Below are 21,135 nucleotides of genomic sequence, written 5' to 3'. Positions count from 1 at the left end.
TATCTATGCAGTTACAACAGGTAAATGTCACAGCTGTAGATTCACTTTTAACTCTAAATTATTTGGTATGGTTTGATTGCGGATGACATCGGAATGGTATCAGTTAAGTTTGGAAATATGTAGTTGGTGATAACAATTCTGTTAAAGCAAAGGCGTTTTTTATCTAGTGCTGCTGATGAAACTGCAAGGAGATCAAATCAGGCAATCCTAAAGGAAATCAACCCTGGAAGGACAGATATTGAAGCTGAAACTCAAATACTTTGGTCACCAAATGACTTATTGGAAAAGACCCCGAGGTTGGGAAAGATTGAAGGCAAAAGGAGAAGGGAAGGCAGAGGATGAGGTGGTTAGATAATGTCATCAGGGTAACAAACATGAATTTTGGGCAAACTCCAGAAGATGGACTATTGCAGTGATGGAGAACCTTTTAGAGACTGAGTGCCCCAAAACCACCCCATCACCCACTCTGTCCCCGCCCCACCCCACCCGCAGGGCCACCCACCGCCATCACGGCCTGCCGCAGATCGCCCAGGCAGCCCAGCATGCCATGGCGGCCAGGCCTTCCACCTGCACCCTGCAGCATCATATATGTGTGACAGGGTGCGAGGGCAGAGTCTTGTCCCCGCTGCCCAACTGCCATGTCTTTGGCTACGCTGCTCTGTGCAGGCTGTGCTGTTCTTTGGGGGGCTTTCTGGTGAGCAGGGGTCTGTGGGGGAGGTGGGGCTGGGGCGACGGCGCGTGTGCCCCCAGAAAAGGCTCTGAGTGCCACCTCTGGCATCATGCCATAAGTTCACGACCACTGGTCTATGGGGTCACAAAAAGCCAGACACAACTTAGTAATTGAACAACATACAAGCTACTGATGAAAGAAAATATTTCACAGAAATATAGAGGGAGAAAGTCTGTAGCAGTTTACCCTAGATAACCTTAGCATTAAAAAGAACTTGACCTGACCCATTGACATTTAGTTTTCACCAGCTTCTGTTTCTAAAAAACTCTCCTTGAAGCTGCTAACAATACTGGGTCTCAGAAGAGGGAAAGGTTAAGCCTTATTAACTTTAGGAGCTAGGTGAAAATGGGTTTAGAAGCTTCTAATTCTAATCACATTAATCCAGGATTTTGTTTAATTGCTCTCCAGATTAACAGTGATACTAAGCTTCATACACCATAAATCTGGATTCTGGCAAAACCTTGTTTAATATAAATACATTGCATATTTGTGCAAATCAGAAATTTGCCTTCACAAGTGAAACTGTTAAATTAAATTTAGTGTGTCATCTTAATTAGGCAAAACTAAATGTAATTCCCTCATTCTTATCCTACAGTATTCTATTCTGAGCCAAAAATAAAAGGAGAAGCCAACATCCCTATTTGCCCCAAGCTTGCAGTTTCTGAATAATTCAGTGCAACCTGTTTTATAACAGAGTTCATTATTCTATGATGAATGTAGCCTGTGCCTGCTGTTGACTTTTAGACACTAGGCAATCATGTCCAGAGTTGTCAATGAAGTGTAGACAAAAAAACTGTTCTTGTGTAGTACATTGATAACACTTAACTTTCCTCCACTATGTTTCACATGGTGCAATTGCATCCTAAGTCTTCTGAAAGAGAAGATGAGACTGACAACCGAGATGAATATATATGACCAGAACATCAGACTTTTGTGAAGCTGACAAAAGTTAGCTAAGCTGCTAACTTTACAATAAATCTTTATAAAATGTTAATGTGCGTTCATAAGACCACAGTACATTTTCATTTTCATTTACGATAACACCATATCCTAAACTGAACTTTAACTTGCCAATAAATTGTGAGTATTGAGGATTTTTTTTGTATTAGCCAGTATATGTTTTCTAGTCTTTTTGAAAGAATTGCTACTTTATGTCACAATAGTTTTGAGATGATTGATTATAATCATTGCAAACTTCTTCAACATTAATTGTTCATTCTGTAGCTTCCTACACCCCCTACCAGTTATTTACAGTGTACATAGCAAAGCATTTATGCCTCCCAGACCATCTCCCCACATAGGAGCTTTCTCACTCCAGCAGTCCAAATCTTCTGCTCAGTTCTTCAACGTATAGCTGCCCCCACAGAGATCAATTTTAGACCTTTCTGCTTTCCCTCAAACTCCATCACAGAGAGGCAAATTTCTCCCTGCTGTATCCTAAGACTTTGATGTATTCCACAACCAATGCATTTTCCTATTCTGTTATTGTCACAATTTTAGCCTGTGCCCCATTATGATGGCTTTTAATAAGGAAGGGGAATTGACTTCCCCAATTTGAGTCCAAACGTGAAGCGTTTCCAGGAACCTGTTGATAAATTGAGAGGGAGAAGCATTAGAGCTCCTTGGGTCCTTTTTTTTTTAAAATAAGTTTGATAAAATTAAAATGATGTGAATATGGATGATGGCAAAACGATGCAGAGGGAGGGCCAATGACCTATGCATTCATGGCAGCTTGCTGGCATCTACCGACTTGAAGGAATTATGACATCTGCTCCAAAGGGTGCCTCTAAGCTGCATAAGGAATGCTGAGTGGGAGGGTGATTGAGAAAGACCAAGAGAGGTCAGGCTTCAGCATTGCTACGTGACAGCATTAATCAGTCTTGTCTCTCTTGACTAACTTAATTTCAGAGGAACCACAGGGGGGGGAAAAAAAAGCAAGATAAAAAGGTTGTCTCTTTTTCAGCCCCACCAAGATCTCAGCCTCCTCTTCACTGACTATGGCTGGAAAGTCTCCCACCCATCCCCCTTAATAATTTAGCAGCACACACTTCTAGTTCAGTCCATTTTGAAATGATAGAGAATGTCTGGGTGCAAATGTCCCTCCTTAGGACTTGCTAACCAGAAATAAGCATCACACCCATAGGCTAGCCACTTTGGGCTTTGGACCTAACCAATAATAGAATTCAGAATTTTGGCAAAGATCATTTAAGATAGTACAGATCCCAGAAGTATTCCCTACTTGTCCGTAAATATTAGTGGATTAATCATTTTTTGCTTCCTTGAATTGTATTTTTAACATTAATCTGCTTTTTCCTTTAGGAAATGTCAGTATGGTGGTTGTGCAGAAAATTTATGTGGTTTTTTTTATTTTCCCTCTCTGTCTTATTATTTGGAACTTCAAAAGTAAAAAAAAAAAGAACTAGAAGATTGATACTACAAGAAATGTGAACCTCACTTCCTTTTGGGGGATGGTATTTCCTATTTCAAAGTTATCTGAATTTTTGGGACTTTCTACTTTCCATAAAATTCCATGCTTATAACCAATTCTAAGTGTTTTATTTGCCCTACAGAGGAATACATTTTTAATAATGTTCCCCATTAGTTTGTGGTTAATATGTTCTAACTAAAGCTGTGCTTTTTTTCTTACAGGCTACTGTATAGAGTAATTAAATCTATTTGGGCATTCTGTTGGCACTATCCCACATGCAGTAATTAAAACTAGAAGTTGTGTACAGTATAAATCATGCCAGCATATTCTGCCAATTTGCATACAATACACTCAAATCAATATTCTCTCTTTTGTAATAAAAAGTTTCCTTTATTAGCTGTTGAAAAAAACAAATAAAAAGGTGCTTTTCTCTATTTTTATTGTAACTCTATAGCCACTGTACTGGAAAATCAAGGGATCGTCTCTCTGGCAGATCATATGTGCTCCATAAGGAAGGGGGAAATGGATAAAAATATCATCCCATCCCTTTTTTCCAATGCTTTGGAATTTCACTGACTATTAATTTGGATCCTGCCCATTGAAAACGGAGCTTCGGGTCAACCTGGATTGATTCAAACTACTAATACATTTTCATGAGGTTAATAAAATTGCATGTTGATCTGCTCTAAAAAGTTCATCCTACAAAAAAAGAGAAGAAGGCATTGAATCTGTTGGGTCAGATTTCAGGCATGTCTGAATTGGATATCAGAATATCCTGGGTATGTACACGAACAAATCTGAGAATTTGCTCTGAGCAGTAATTGTTAAAGAGGTTTTATAACAGGAGAATTATTCACACAAAATCTATTATAGACAGAGCCTAGCACCTAACTAGTCGCATCTTCCCAAGGTAGAGTTCAATCTTTAGGTATTCATAGCTGGGAAATACAGCAGAAGTAAAGGACCTCAGATAAATTAATAAGAGAGGGGATGTCGAATAAATCCTGGATTCTATCTGCATCCTGGTACCCCTTTGTAGGTCATGATGCACTGAAGAATCAGTAGTGAGAGATCCTTGGTGCTCTCTGAGCTTGCTTGTTTTCTTGCAGACGTTTCATTATCCTAACTATGTAGCATCATCAGTGCTAGTAAGGAGTGCTGTTTGGGGTCTGTTTATATTCTGGTGTCTGTGTGGGTTGGGGTGGTCTTAGGGATTCTTTGGTTGGGCTGCTTTCTAATGGCTCTTTGACAATTTCTTGATTGGGATATTGCTTACTTGACTGTTAGTCTGAAGGTAACTTTGGAGTTAATTTATGCTGATCTGAGTGCTGATTACTAGTGGAGAGATGCTGGAGTCTTCTTCCTTTTGGGGCTGGTTGATTGTCTCTTTTGCATAGTCTGTAGATGTTGTTAATGTCTATGTGTCTCAGAGTGCAAGGCTTCTAGAAATTCCCTTGCATTTTTGGATTTGGCCTGGTCTAGGATTTTCACCTTTTCCCAATTGAAACTATAGTTAAATCTGTCTATACGTTGTGAAATTAAAGAATTTTCACCATGCCTTTTGACTGCCAGTTGATGTTCATGGATGTGTAGAATCAGTAGTATTAGATTTGCCCTAGAGGTGTGTGTATATAGCAACTATGTATTAGAATACTTGTCATAATAACTCTCGAGCATAGATTTTGAAATTACTACATTACTTTTAAGAGGCTACTTTATTTTTAGGAAGCTGCTCCCTCATGAAAATGCATCCTTTAATTATCCATCATGTGAGTTAACAAGACAGCCAGATAGTTTTCTGGGAGCAAAATTCACAGCAAGATTCTAGACATAAGCTGTATTGAAGGTAGACTGATTTATTGAAGGGCAACCAAGCCTAGGATTATCCTTTGTATTCTCAGAACATACAATAACCTGATTGTATATTTTGAATCCACTGTATATCACTATGCAAAGAAAAAGCATGTTATGGTCATTCTCATTTAGACTATGAAGCTTAATGGAACTATGTGAGGATGTAGAAAAACTGAGTGGCACATCCAGTATCAATTCTCAAATTACCCACAGAATTATGTCAGGATGACATGCATAACCCATGGTATAGTCACCGTTATTTCTCCTTTTCTTCCTAACGATGGCAGATTTTTAAAATTTCTGCATCTCAACATAGTTTAGAATGCCAGGATATAATCGGGATGAAAGCCTTACACTGCTAATTGAAATATATTTTGTCATATTAGTTAATGAAAGGAAAAAAATAATCAAATGGCCCTTGAATCATACATTTGCTTCCAACAAACCAAGTCGTAATAGGGCAGTGCCAAAAAAAAAAAAAAAATCAGTTGGTGATTTTGTTATAAGGGTAGTCTATGCATTTAAGGCAATGCTTGTGTAAAATTGCATATATGCATGTACATCTATAAGAAATCTTATGTTTTAAACCTTTTTCTCTCTTATCTACCCCCCCCCATTCCAATGCAGGTGAAGAAAATTTATTGGCAATCTTAAAACGAAGATGGTGGAAGTACATGATCCTTGGAATAATAGATATAGAAGCAAATTACCTGGTAGTTAAAGCTTATCAGTATACCACTTTTACTAGTGTACAGGTAAGATTTTCTACTAGTTTATTTTCTCTCATTTAATCAAAAAATCAAAGGAAACTAGATTCACAGTAAGAGATCCATACTTTCCTTCCTTCCTGAGATTGCCATCCTATTTCCTCTGTATGTTGGCTCAAAGGAGAGAATGGATCTTAACATTTATGCCAGGCATGGTATATGGCAGTGGTGGCGAACCTATGGCATGGGTGCCAGAGGCGGCACTCAGAGGCCTCTCTGTGGGCACGCATGCCGTCGCCCCAGTCCTAGGCCTTCAGCTGGGTTTTATAAAACCTTTTCACTTTAGGCCTCTGCCACCGTGTGCAAAAAAAAAAAAAAAAAGGTTCAATCAATCAATTTCAACCTCAAGGGAAAAAAAGATCTTGCAAAGTTGGAACTGATTGATTGAACTGTTTAACCCCACCCAGTCTGCCATTACCACCGCAGCCACGCCCACCCAATGGGCCATACCCAGCCAATGGGCCACACCCAGCCGGCACTCAATGATGCATAAGTGGGTTTTGGGTTGCAGTTTGGGCACTCGGACTCTAAAAGCTTTGCCATCACTGGTATATGGTAATCACATATATGGAGCTATGGGTACATAAAGCCCTTCTTAACTTTGTTTATTATACCGGCTAAGATGAAGCTAGAGCTTCAAATAAGTTAAAAAGCAGTAATAATTCTATTCAGCCTTCCATAAAAGGATTAAAAACATGTTAAGAAATGTGAAAAGAAGGTTATTATCTCATCCCCCATATCCGATTTCATGTAGAACTAGGAGTCAATAACTGGAATCTAAAATCATATAGTTAGTAGATATTATTCTTCAAAAAATCAAAAACTTTGTACTCATGGCAGCTAAATTATACGGCAAGGAAACAGATGGATAAGTATCCTGCAAGTCAGAAACACAAAATAAGATACTGTAATAAAGCCTTCCAATGCTAAAATTGCCAATTTTCTCTAAAGGGCTTAAACTCACAGGTCCCTTCTGATAGAACTGCTTGGGTGGCATATCCAAAGGGAAGGCTTTGTGTGACAGATTTTCCTCAAGACACATCATCCTTCAGCCATTTTCTTCCCTTTGCATTGTAGCATTGGGTTATGGTGCCAAGCAGTCAAGGTCCTGTTTTTTTCACAATTATTTTCAATCATTCAGTCCCTGGTCATCTCACAGTTGGACTATTGTAATGTGCTCTATTTCTGAAGATCATTTAGAAACTACAGCTGGTGCAGAATAAGGCATTGTGAGCAGTTTGGGGGTCCCCAAGAACTGCCCCTGTAACACCGTTGCTCCACAAGCTGCATTGGTTGCTGGTCTGCTTCTTGGTGCAGTTCATTGTGTTGGTGATCACCTTTAAAGCCCTTCATGGCATGGATCCAGATTACTTGAGGAACTCTCTCACCTCACTGAAATTGGCCTGTTCCACAGGCGGAGGAAGTATCATGCGGGCCCCATCAGTCCAATTATTCCAGCTGGTGGGGTCCAGAAGGGCCTTCTCTGTTGTTGTTGCTCTGGCCCTCTGGAACATCTTGCCCCGCCCCCAATGTGAGGTTGGCCCCTACCCTCCTTATCCTTTCATAAGGGCCTAAAAGTGTAGCTCTGCCAATTGGCTCGAGGCCCCAGTGGGGGAACAGCACAATGAATAATCAGCTTTATCATTTATTGTATATCCTTTATTACTTAAAGCATTTGCTTCATGATGCAAAAGTCGTGCACTGTACAAATATGCTAAAGTTGCAATGTCTTCAAGAAACATTTCTTTCCTTTTGTCTTCTTAAACTTTCACGCATGCTGTAGCATTCTGGTGGCTGGGCATTTCTTTCATTTGATCCAGTCATCCAAACCAGTTTGATTGCCAAGGCCAATAATTGCTGAAATAGATGAAATTCCATGTGCTTTTTTTGTTTTTAATTTGAAATAGCTCTAAGCCTTCTTAAGGATATGTCATAAAATCTGAAGTTGTTTTGTGGTTCTGCTATTTTCAGTTAGTTGTTGTAAACAGAGCAATATTGTGGTGGTGTTTCAGTTTATACAAGCCCAAGCATGCAGAAAGAACTCAACTACATATACATTTTCCCTTTGTCCAGGAGGTAGTTCCTTCATGTGAGGTGGATTCTATGATGAGACTATTTTTGGGGAAATGCCCCTTTTTAGTTTTTTGATCCTCATAGAACTTCTGAGTAATCTATAATACTTTAATTTGAGTTGGGTGCTGGTATGTGTGACGACTTCTCCACTCTAAATAGATTAGGTTGTTTTTATCCTTAAAGGAAAAGATAATCTAGATATATTTCAGTCTGGCTTTAGACCTGGTTGAGAAACTTTAATGATTTTGGCTGCCTCGATAAATGAACTAATCCAAGAATTCAATAGAGAAAGCAAGTCGCTATTGACTCTGCTGGACCTAATTAATAGCTCTTAACCATGGTGTCTTTAATAAAATTATGGAGATGAAATTGAAGGGGCATGGGGACTTAATTTTTCTGGGATAATTGCTTTTGGAAAGTGGTGCGGAAAGACTTTCCTTAATTTAGGGTTTAGATGATGGTGTTCTTCAGAATTACATTTCTTTTTCATGATATTTAATATTTATATGTAGTGGAGATCATTTGACGTTTGAAGATATAGTGTAATCAATATGAAATAATATTCAACTACATCTTTCCTTTCCGTTCCATTCAAGGGAGGTTAACTAAATCATTGCTGGGATGTTGAATTAATTGGGTCATAATAAACTGAATTTTAATCCAGTCAAGAAATAAGCAACCTTAGTAAGGCTATAATAGGCATTTAAGTTGTGTGCAATGGTACATTATTCACCTTGAAAACATAAGCTTGTAATCTCGATATCTTCTGAAACCTGGCATTAATCTTGGATGCTTGCTAAGAATTAGTTGCCCTGCTCATAATGCAGTCCCATCTATATTTATTGGAAATGATCCTCAAAAGTCCATATAACAAATACCTTAGTAATATCACATTGGATTATGACAATGTAGTTTACGTTGGACAATCTTTGAAGACTATGTTGAAACTAGTGTGGTCCAGCCTGTAATAAATAATGCTGTTTTGGGCCTGTTCTTCAAATGGCTATTCTGCTTCCTATTTATAAGTAAGATTTAACATGACTATGATTTTTTTTTAAATCATTTTTTTATTTTATTCAAAACATTAAAATACATACTTCAAAAAAAGAAAAAATACAAAAACAAAGCAAAGCTAAACAAGACTACACCAAAAAAGTGCATAAACAAATCAAAATAGACATATACATAAATTGCCCTCCCAGTTGAATACTAATAAATGTATTTTAAAGATAATAACTCCTCCCCCCCTTGCAAAGTAGGTACACAATTTATACATTTCTACAATACTATTTACCCAACCCATTTAGCCTAACATCTATCTAATATATTAAAACATAGTTAATAGCTAAATTAAACTTCTAAACCCTCTGTAAAAATCTATTTCTTGTATTTCCCTCGCAGAAAGTTCACAGTGGGTTCTGTTCTAACACAAGTCACAACAATTATTGTTTCTGGTCCATCCAGGATCAAATATCCTCGACTGGTTCTTAATAATAAAGCTTTTCCTTAAGATATTAAACGGGATCTTTTCTAACAACTGGATTTCATGACTATGCCTTTTAAAGTCCAGAATTACTTAGAATATAGCTAAATATTATAAAAAAAGATGTTGAGACTTTAGAAAGAGTGCAGAGAAGAGCAACAAAGATGATCAAGGGACTAAAGGCTGGAATTGGGTATGTCTAGTTTAATGAAAAGAAGGACTAGGGGTGACATTATAGCAGTGTTCCAATATCTCAGGGGTTGCCATAAAAAAGAGGGAGCCAAGCTATTCTCCAAAGCACCTGAAGGCAGGACAAGAAGTAACGGATAGAAACTAATCAAGGAAAGAAGCAACCTAGAATTAAGGACAAATTTCCTGACAGAAAACAATTAATCAGTGGGAAAACTTTCCTTTAGAAGTTGTGAATGCTCCAACACGGGAAGTTTTTAAGAAGAGATTGGACAACCATTTGTCTGAAGCGGTATAGGGTTTCCTGCCTGAGCAGGGGGTTGGATTAGAAGACCTTCCAACTCTGTTATTCTATTCTGTTCTGTTCTGTTCTAAATAATCAGTCAATCAATCAATTCCTAATCAGTTTGCTGGTGAAATAACCTCCATAGGTACACTTTACAGTATATCCCATTGCCCCAGAGTTAATTGGAATTAAGAATGTTCTTACTTCACTGTTACTCAATTAAATTGGATAAAACATTTCTCTTTAAAAAGACATTTATTATGAGATTTTGACTTGCTTTTGAAAATATGTCTTTGGGTTATTAGTTTTGTAAACTATTTTAGTACGTTCTGTTACTGTTTTAACATTTTAGTATTTCAATATTGAATGCTTATATTGGAAAGTCGCCTTGGTGAGATGGGCAACATAAAGTTTGATAATAAAAAACGGTTTTAATCATTTAAGTTTTTTAAAAAATGCCATTAATTTTTATTTAATCTATCTTGAAGTCCTAAGAAAAAAGGCAGAATATAAGTATTTCTAATCTCTCTGTCCTGAATCCCAGCCTAAATCTTAAATGGACTACCTCAAGCTTGAAGAGAATAAATGTTAACAATGGGAGGAAATGAAATGATTAAATGCAATTAATTTTTTTTACATTTTTGCCAGTTTCAAATTTCACAAACCCAGCAGTTACAGGCTTGACAGAGGTTGATTATAATTCTCTGTTGACTGTACCTATGGTCACTAACCCATATTTCCTTTTAGTTCATGAATTACTTTTTTAGTTTAGTTTCTTAGTTCTTTCTTAGTTCAAGGAGAAATCTGCATCTCTGTCTTCAGATATTCACAATGGAAAATTTACTGAGTGCCTTCATCTATATTATATCTCTATTTTAAAGTTCCATGTTCTCAGAAAAAGTAGAGATATAAGTAAAGGTTCAGATATTGTGGTTTTGAAATAAAATAAGAAGATGAGAGATAGAAACATGGTGAATTTATAAACCTAATGTTCTGTAATGGGATATCTCCCCATCTTTTGACTGCTTTATTATTTAATTGGCAAGTAGAAAAATCTATTTGTTTTTCATTGTTTAAATTACTACTCTGTAGTGAGAAATTATGGGTTCAGGTTTGAGAACATAGAGAAAACAAGGATCACTACTGCCTTGAGTGAAAACTGAAGAGGAGGCAAGTCTGAATTTATTTTATGATTCATACCAAGAAGTAGCAAAGAAAATAGCATACAGGTAGTCCTCGACCTACCACCACAATTGAGCCCAGCATTTCTGTTGTTAAGTGAAACATTTGTTAAATGAGTTTTGCCCCATTTTACGACTTTTCTTGCCACAGTTGTTAAACGAATTACTGAAGTTGTTAAATTAGTAACACAGTTGTTAAGTGAATCAGGCTTCCCCATTGACTTTGCTTGTCAGAAGGTCACAGAAGGTCATCACGTGACCCCCTCGGAACACTGTAACCATCATAAATATGAATCAGTTCCCAAGCATCTGCATTTTGATCACGTGACTGTGGAGATGCTGCAACAGTCATAAGTGTGAACAATGGTCATAAGTCATTTTTTTTCAATCATGTTGTAACTTTGGTCACCAGATGAACTGTTGTAAGTCGAGGACTACCTGTATAAAGTTATGTACAGTTGCTTATACTCTGAGAATGATTTCCCATGATTTGCAATTTTATAGACTGACTGAATTCACACAGATAAAATTATAGCTACTCTGTAGATAAAACACAGATTCCTCCACCTTTTTTTTCCCTTTAGATCATAAAATGGCATTGTTAAAAACCTGAGAGATTGATTCTCGTGAAGTAAATAACCTGTCTGTAGGTTTTGGAGAAGTCACGGCTTTTAAATATCCCTTACAATTGAGCAAGAAGAGTTCATAGCAGACTTTATGAGGAAAATGTATGCATTTGATTTTTCTCCCACTGCAACTAGAATAAAAGCTTTCTTTTTCAATTTTGTTCCAAAACCTATTTCAGTTCAATTCAATTACGTTATGAGATTTTTAATATCTAGAGCACTGGATCATATCTCGTATTTATGTTAGCAAGCAGGCTCGTTGGAATGGAATACAAAGATAATCATGTTTCTAGATTTGCTTTCCTAAATGGCTCACAAGGATAAACTATTCCATAACTTTAATTTGGCAGCAAAACAAACGAATTGAGGGGGGGAGGGAGAAAAGGTATTCCTGGTTTCTAATTCTTTCATTAACCTACATGGCGCTGGAGACTTGGATTCATTTAAATTATCCAGGTTCTCTCCTGTTCTCTTCTTGTCTTTCTAAGCTGCATTTCCTTCTTTCCTCCAGTGGCTTAATTGTGAGCATTTGGGAGTCCCTTTGCCTTCTCAGAGAGAGACAGAAAATAGGAATTAAGAAGTTCTACCTGTCAACATCCCTTTTTACCATTTCATCATTTTTCTCCTTACAATCGACCTACACTCTCTTGGGCTTTCCTTTTATTTCTAACATACCAAATATCCCTTTTATTTTTGGAAACTCTTTCAAAACACATTTTGAGCTTTACTTTTTCAGACAAAATCATCAGAACTTCAGAGACCAACCTCTTGGGAAGTACCATCCAGAAGTTTTTAATAGGTGATTTAGATATTTTTTTAAATTTAGATGCAGACAGGTAAATTATAGCTGAACATTTTAATTATATTTGATTCCTTAGTTACAGCATATTACTGTTCCAGCTAAATTTAATTCTCATGCATGTAAAGTACTACAAGATTATATGTTGGGATTTAATTAAGGGCCAAATGATTATTTTTAAATCCTTAACAAGATTATACTTTTTTTCAACTTTACATGCCAACTTAATTTATTAGTCCTTGATCAGTTGAACAGATGGGGGTCTACTGTAAGATCCAGCTGTCCTCCAATAATCTTATCAATTATTATTCAATCTTTTCAATATTGCACTTAAATACATTTTATTCAAGGACAAGGTTTTTATAAAACAAATGGAACTTTTAAAGAATCATTTGTTCAATAAACACACTGCAAACTTAATAGTAGTTTGGAATGCTTTTTGAGTACAAATAAAATTCTGATTGTATTACTGCATATTAGTCATGGGAAATTTTAGAATAAAAATATCTAAACAAAATCATTTGAGAAAGAATGTTAGACAACTTTGGACTACATGTTCAACTCTTTAAAGCCATTGTGTCTGTTAAATTGGATCTTAAAAACGTCTATGGATTTCATGTAGACTATTCATTGTGTCATGTAACAGGTATTGTGAGTGGAGAGAAAGACTAATCAAACTAATATGCTTATAAAAGAAAATTCAAGGATTTTGAATCTGTATTTGTCTGTATGTATGCATATATGCATGCACACACACACTTTATAGTAAGAGTCATAGATTAGGAAGAAATCATTTAAAAAATAATATAACTCTTAAGATAACACATGACCAAACCATTTATCTACTTTACCCTTATCTCTTCAGGATACACTATTGTATTATATATATTTTGTCTTTTGTCCATTTTTCTTTGTTGTGCCTTTCATTTTGCATACAGTATTAACAGAATTAATATAAAAACTAAATAGACTTTTGAAAGAATAATTCTGCTTCTTTGATTGGAAAAAAAAATCAGGAGGAGTTTGTTAGTACTTTCTTCATCTAACATGTTTTATTAAAGACAGAAGCTTTTGTGATCCACAGATCACTTCATCAGATGCATAGAACTGGTAAATTGATGTAGGATTTAAATTACTGGGTTTTTTTTGTTGTTTGTTTCCATGTGAACTGAATCCAGTATCTGATTTTTTTTAATATAAACATTGCTGCATTTCAATGATTAGATGAACTAGACATTGGTATTTTAACATAAATCTTTTTAATAGTTATATTTTATTGTGTTTTACTAATGTTAACATATATTGTTAGTCCATGTATGATATTCCATATGCTAAATAAATAAATTGCTGTACAGTGAAGAAAGGGAGAGGAAGATAATTGGTTATGCAGACACAGATTATATGACAACAGCTAAGAACTATATCAGTTGACAATTATTATGTCATTGTGTTTTTTTAATCTTTCTGATTCATATTGCCTGAAATCTTTTGATGTCTGTGAAGTCAGCAATCCTTCAACCCATGATGCAGTTAAAATCCTGTTTTTCTAAAACAGTTTGGCTTAGAGTGTTCCAGATGTCTGCCTGATAAGGATAATTAACCATTGTTTCTATTGCTCTGAATGTGGGATACACGTAAAAAATGATAGGGTAGAGTAAGCTTTATATGTGTGTAAAGGCATTCTTAGGTTTATTCACATATTTGTGAAATGTTCCCACCTACATTATCCTGTCCTTCCTGATAGCCTCATCCTTCTCAAAAAAGAACAAAGAAAGTGCAACCCTCACCCACCAATTCTTATCCTTGTCTGTTTAGAAGAAACTTTGTTCCACAGAAGACAGTATGAAGGAACTAATTAACTATTGGTTTCATAGATAAATCCACAATGGAAAGAGCATCAGAAATTAGATCCACAATTCCTTCTGGTCAAAGTTTAGGATTCTTTGAATTTATAAAGCGGATCATAACTCTTGAAGGTTGATAAGCAAAAGCTTTTTAGTGGGAGCCCTATACTGCCTTTCCTCCATTGAGATAAGAGGTTGGGAAATTTTGAAAAGTGAGATTATAAAAGCCCAGTCTAGCACAATACCAACGAAGAAGAAAAAAACAGCTCTCAAAAGAAACCATGGCTGCATAAAAAAAGTCTCTGATGAATTGAAAGACAAAAAGGACAAGTATAAAAAATGGAAAGAGGGGCACATAACTAAGGCAGAATGTCAGCAAATAGCCTGAGTCTGCAAAGATGAAGTGAGGAAAGCTAAGATTCAAAATGAACTAAGGCTTGCAACAAAAGTAAAAAATAACAAAAAAAAGTTTCTTTTAACATGTAAGAAACAAGAAAAAAATTAAGGAAATGATTGGTCCATTAGTGAGAGAAAGTGGCAAGAAGGTGACAAGCAACAGGAAGAAAGCAGAACTACTCAGAACTGCCTGTCCCCCTTCCCCTTTTAATTTTTTGACTGGCCATTTTAGAATTGGGGAAGCTGCTCTTTAACACCAAGTCTAGCCATAGCTTCTATGATATACTATTAAATTCCAAATATCTACTGTCCAAAACAGTTGCATATATGAATCCAAACTTTCCCTGAAGTCTAATTTTTATCTACCGTAAATGCCGGCGTATAAGACGACTTCCGCGAGCGCTGAAATCGGCACCAAAGACGGGGGTCGTCTTATACGCCGAGTCGTCTTATACGCCGGAAATACTGGTAGTTTCCGGCGTATAAGACGACGTTCTAGGAATGCGGCCCGGCTATAAAGACGGGGGTCGTCTTATACGCCGGGTCACCTAATACGCTGGCATATACGGTAGTTGATACATTTCAGAATAGAGGTAATGATTTATCTATTTGGTTGTCTGTCCTAAAATTGATAAATAGATACATTGGTCAGAAAAAGGAATCTATTCTTTTTTCCTTTCACACTTCCATATGGTGTGAAAAATCTTTTCTTTATAGAGAGAAACATTTGGTGATATGAGCCCTCATCTACGGAGAGCTGGAATCTGTTAGAAACAGAAAAGGCAACGCCTAAGAATTCCTGCAAGTCGGGTATGCAGGTATGCAGGAAAAAAAAGAACAGCATGATAAACTTCCAATATTTCATGTCCCTCGTGTTCTTATGACCTATGTATCTACTGTACTGTATTCTGCCTTTATCTACTGTTTAAAATTAAGACAGAAATCTGATAATCAAATCAGTAAGCAAGCCCTGTGAAATTAAAAACTTCAGGAACATCTGTTTTCTGATCCTATAGACTGTTGGAGATTTGGTGTATTCTAGTATAAGTCAGAGAAAATAGCCACTTGAGTATACATGGCCATTTCAGTGACTTTTAAAAGAGATGAAAGAATTTATAAACTATTGTAGATGCTGCATTACATTTTAGTTAGCCAGTTCTTTGGTATTTCAGGAAAAGGCTTCTGCATATGCTTGCTATTTTGCACATGCCTGCATGCTATTTCCAAATTCGTTCCTACTGCTGTTCGCTGGATCTGAACATTCAGTAGGAATAACTCAAGCAATATATTCTAAATACAGTTAGAAATCTTACTTTTCACTTGGACAAAATTCTCTCTCCCACACATATCTCACAAAATGTTCAGGTCTTTCTTCCTATATATGAACTATTTTCTGGCTTTTCACTTTCTTGGTATTAAGTAGATGCCAGCATTCTATATTACGTATTCCACATTACTGGGTTTCTTTTTAAAATGTCATGAATTATGCATTGGTTTTTTTAGATAGATTTTCTTCTGCATTATATGGAACAGCATCTACTGGGCATGTTCTGCCAATTTTTTTCAAAGTGAATGTGTGGAATCTTCATCACAACTGATGCTCTAAAATAACTTTTATTTTAGGAAGGAAAGTAAATTTCTTCACTTATTTGTGCCCCTTATGAATCTGATTCGATGAAAAAAATGGTAATCTGTGCGTTTGGCTTTTTTCCCAATCAGTACATTATCAAATGTCTTAGGTCATTTTTGTCCTGCTGTGTTATAAAAATGCTATTTTTGTATTTTAATGCCAGCCAGACCTGACATTATATATTCAATTTTATCTTTCTTTTAAAATTCTTAAAAGCAGATTCCACTAGTTGAGAATATTAGTGACAATGATATGAGCCAATATTGTTGGTCTCTTTGTGCCATGACTGCAGGATACCATAGCATTAACTCACATCAATGTTGTGTGTAAATGAATTTAGGAATAGTACAGCTACTGGGGAAGGAAGAATTAGAATGGTCTTTCTCGATTTCAGCATTACATGTTTCATAAGAAGCCATCAAGATCACAGGACACCTGATCACCAAAGTCAGAGGAAGGAAAAGTCTCCATTACAATTCCCAGCTTCCCTCAGTATTACCTAAATTCCATGAATTGCCAAGGACCTTATCTACAGGGTTTGGGTGGGCGAGGTTGTATGTCTTTGAGTTAATTTTAACTTTGATCAGCTTTCACTATTTTTCTCCTGTTAATGATGAGAGTGGCATATTTGTCCAGCAATATTCATCGCAATATCCTGACTGTATAGTTGGACAGTATTGAGGAACACTTCCACATCAGATGATGATTTTCCATACAGCTTCAGATTGTCCATGTAAAGGAGGTGGGATAATTAACTGATGTTTTTGATATTGATAGTCATGGCCTGATTCGTACACTATTGTTGATAGAGGAAATAATGTGATTACAAACAGTAGTGGTGATAGTAAGCATCCTTGAAAGATTCCTTTCTTGATCTAATCTTTTCCACTCTATTACCATTGAGCAGCAACTGTATCATTGGTGATCAACTGTGATAATTATGCCATTGATCTCTGAATAAAACGTCTGATGTTTCTACTGATGCCTGTTATTTCTAGGCACTTGCTTATCCAATCACGTTGCAGGGAGTCAAATGCCTTCTTATAATCAATCTAAGCTACATTCAAGTTGGTCAATTGGAAGCTGCTTTTTTGTTGCTGTTGTTGTTCCTTTGCTATTTGGGTGGCTTCCTTTCTGCTCAGATGGAACTAGATTCTTTTCAACTAGATTATGTTGAAATGCATCAACGACCATACCAGTTTTCAATTTGAAAGTTGTTATTGTTTATTTACTTGGTCTTACAAACGATTATTGTTGTTTTCAGCTTTTCCCATTCAAATAGTAGCTCTGCTTGTTATTGTATGACATGCTAGTTTATGGAGATTTTTACCATGTTCTCCCATTGTAAAATATAAGACAAAGTATATTGTAGCATCCCTGATGGTGGGCTTGATCTAGTTATGTAATTGTTTTCTTTAAATTTTTTTCACCCTGACCTGCTTCTTTTTGAGCAGTTTGGCACTTTTCATCATTATTTTTCAAATGGGAAATATGAACATATAGGGCCTGATGATGAAATTAGCACATGGTAGAGTTAGCCATAAAAACCAAAGTAAGATTCTTGATATCAAAAAAGCAAAACAAATATAGCCAATATGCTTCATGTTTAGCAATTTCTGTCCCACTCTGCAATTTGTTTTCTATTGCCTTCTGCAAGACAGATGCTTAAATAGACTTCTCTTTGGTTTTACAATAAGGAAAAAAGGTTGCTGAGCAGAACTTCAAACAGGCTTCATTTATGATGTAATTTTAAATCTGAGTTTTAGGGAAAAAAACTAGATTGGTTATATAAGCACCATTTTATAATTAGAAACAAAAATTATGTAGAGAATATCTGATTCTGAAATCTGTCACATTAGATATGACTAGAGGGGAAAACAACAATGAGAAGCAGCAAGGTAGCAAGTGAAAAAAAAATCCTTTCTGAAATAAATTTTATTTCTGCTTGAAACAGCTGTTGCTATAGCAGAATGCCAATCATTGAAAAGTGGCAGTTGTTGGGGGAGGGGGGAGATATATAGTTTGCTTGGAGGCAGCATTAAGGAACTGATCAAATGTGACAACAGAGAGTATTGTTAAAGATGGAGGAGCCAGTGATAGAAAACCAGCACAGATGTTGCTTTCTAAATATTGGTGGAATCACATTGACCAGCATTTTGCTTTGATATTGGTAAAGATCAATATTACCCCTACAGATATCAAAACTGCTCTTTCAAATAATTATGATACATGGATGGATATGCCAATGTACATGCACTGCAAGAGGTATTTGAAAATTTTAAATTTTAAAATTCATTTGAACATTTTTTAAAAAAGTAATTATTTTGTTTCCATCTGCAAAGAATCACACTGCCCCAATGGTACATATAAGTGGACATTGACAACACAGGATAAACCGATAATAAGAAAAGTATTAAGGTACTTTTTCAAAAGGCAACTGGACTTAACTTTGTTTTTGTTTTTCTTGAAGATGTTTCTTCAGCTTCTTGGAGGAGAAGTGAAACGTCTTCAAGGGAAAACAAACTAAGTCCAGTCGCCTCTTGAAAATGCACCTTTGGGACAACCCATGACCTGGAGAATCTCCATAGACAATTAAGTCTTGTGTGCCCAGAGCCTGTCTTAGGAGTCAGTGGAGGATACTCAAGCTTAACGAATTTCCACACTGCCAGTACAGCATCCATGAGCTTTTTTCCATCACTGGAGTTTAGGACAGGCTCAAATTGGCTCCTTTTGTTTCTGCTTAGAAAGAAGACAGGCTGGAATCGAAATTTCCCATATTTTCTCTTGATTCCTCAGATCAAAAGAATGAGCCTATCGTGCAATAGTGAATTAGGTGTTTTTGGTAGAGAAGGCAGTATCCTTGATCAGAGGTTTACCAGTCTGCTTTATATATGCTTAGGGTCTCTCAAATTCTTTCCCATTTATTGAGATTTGTTGTAATTTCTAATAAAAATTCAATCCAAAAATGTGTCATACCTAGATGCACAAGAGAATCATGCTGTACAAGCCTCTGTAGTAAATTATGGGGATTTTGTCAGAAGAAAAGAGAGGACAAATTACTTGTTAGACACTTAAAGACTGAAACCTAGACTCTCAAGGGTTATTTATTCAGTACCCTATGTAAATAAAGGGGCTGCTACAAAGAAGAGGGAGTCAAGCTATTCTCCAAGGCGCCTGAAATCAGGACAAGACGCAATGGATGGAAACTGATCAAGGAGAGAAGCAACTTAGAATTAAGGAGAAACTTCCTGACAGTTAGAACAATTAACCAGTGGAACAACCTGCCTCCAGAAGGGTGAATGCTCCAACACTGGAAGTTTTTAAGAAGAGACCGGACAGCCATTTGTCTGAAATGGTGTAGGGTTCCTGCCTGAGCAAGGGGTTGGACTCGATGACCTCCAAGGTCCCTTCCAACTTTATTATTATTATTATTATTATTATTATTATTATTATTATTATTATTATTATTATTATATATTCTAGTTTAGCTTTCTCTCACATTCATTTTAAAAATTCAGATTATTTCTATCCCTTTTTATTAAAGCACACACTAATTCACAAATTTAATTTTTTATTCATCTCAAGATACAACATAAACTTTTGTTGTAAAGTAATTTTTCTTCAAGTTGTTCTCACTATTGTCTTTGCTCTCATTTTCAACAATTTGTATTGTGGGCATCTCACTCTCCCCATGCTCTCTATCACTTACTCTGCTCCCTTTTTCTTGTTTTGTTTTAAACCAGGAAACAACAGAGACAGAAAAAGTCTGCATAGATACTTACTGCTGAATTTATAAAACATAAGGATGAGATGGAAGCTTGTTGTAGTACAATTTTTCCAGAAAAGAAACCAGCACTGCCTGAGATTTTAAGAGTTGACAGCACTGACCTCTTGTGGGGAGAAAGATGGAGTTCTGAGTAATAGCTTCCCTTCAAATTCAACTAGGGAATATTAACAGCAACAACAAAGTGTTTTACATTTCCATTTTTCTTCTAAGCTCAACTAGAAATTTCAGGAAAAATACTATTAACGACATCTTTATGTTTTGATTTCCCTTATAATTATGATCATATGAAAAGTGAGATTGAACCTCATGCTTTTTCCAAATGTTGAGATGGGATAGAATAAATCTTGCAGTTCGGAGGAGGTTGAGTTTCCATGAGTAGATAAGGGCACCCATCTTTTTAGGAAAAGACTAGAGTCCAAATAGGGTTCAGATATTGCTGCATGAATATTATGGGAAATTGTGCAAACCACACATATTCCATCCCCTTTTCTAAAAATACAAGGACCCAGGGGATTACCCCAGAAAGGACAGAGTGAAAGTTTCCCTATGAGAGGTATGTTACTCAGAGCAGCTAAGTAGTCCTACTAGATCAATGATGGCAAACCTTTTAGAGACCGAGTGCCCCAAAACCGCCTCTGCTCTGCCCCACCCTGCCCCTAGCTTTCCCCCGCTCTGCCCGCACTCCGCCCACCCGAAGGGCCACTCACCACCTCCATAGCCTGCCACAGATCGCCCAGACATCCCAGCAGTGCCATGGTGGCCGCATCCTCCGCTGCACCCCACAGCATCAACTGCGCATGATGGGGTGTGAGGGCAGAGTCTTGTCCCCGCTACCCAGCTGCCATGTCGTTGGCTATGCTGCTCCGCGTGGGCCTTGCTTGAGGGCGACTCTCCTCCAGGGGGGCTGCTGGTGAGGAGGGGCTGTGGGGGAAGGCGGGGTTGGGGCAATGGTGCATGTGCCCACAGAGAGGGATCTGAGTGCCGCCTCTGGCACGCGTGCCATAGATTCTCCGCCACTGTACTAGAGCATGGGTGTCAAACTCACCATATCACATGACATGT

General features: G+C 36.8%; 1 protein-coding gene across 1 annotated transcript in view; it reads left to right on the top strand.

Annotated features, from left to right (window-relative positions):
- The window catches only part of SLC35F1 (solute carrier family 35 member F1), a 224,554-nt gene that overhangs the window by 167,477 nt on the left and 35,942 nt on the right, over nucleotides 1-21,135 (top strand). Inside the window, 1 exon segment of the mRNA XM_039355479.1 lies at nucleotides 5,640-5,767. Coding sequence (XP_039211413.1) covers nucleotides 5,640-5,767 — 128 coding nt within the window.

This window comes from Crotalus tigris, unplaced genomic scaffold (genome assembly GCF_016545835.1).
Source record: "Crotalus tigris isolate CLP2741 ecotype Arizona unplaced genomic scaffold, ASM1654583v1 scf7180000018691.1937549, whole genome shotgun sequence".
NCBI lineage: Eukaryota > Metazoa > Chordata > Lepidosauria > Squamata > Viperidae > Crotalus > Crotalus tigris.
The sequence above is the reverse complement of the archived record's forward strand: the minus strand, read 5'-3'. Positions and strand labels throughout refer to the sequence as shown.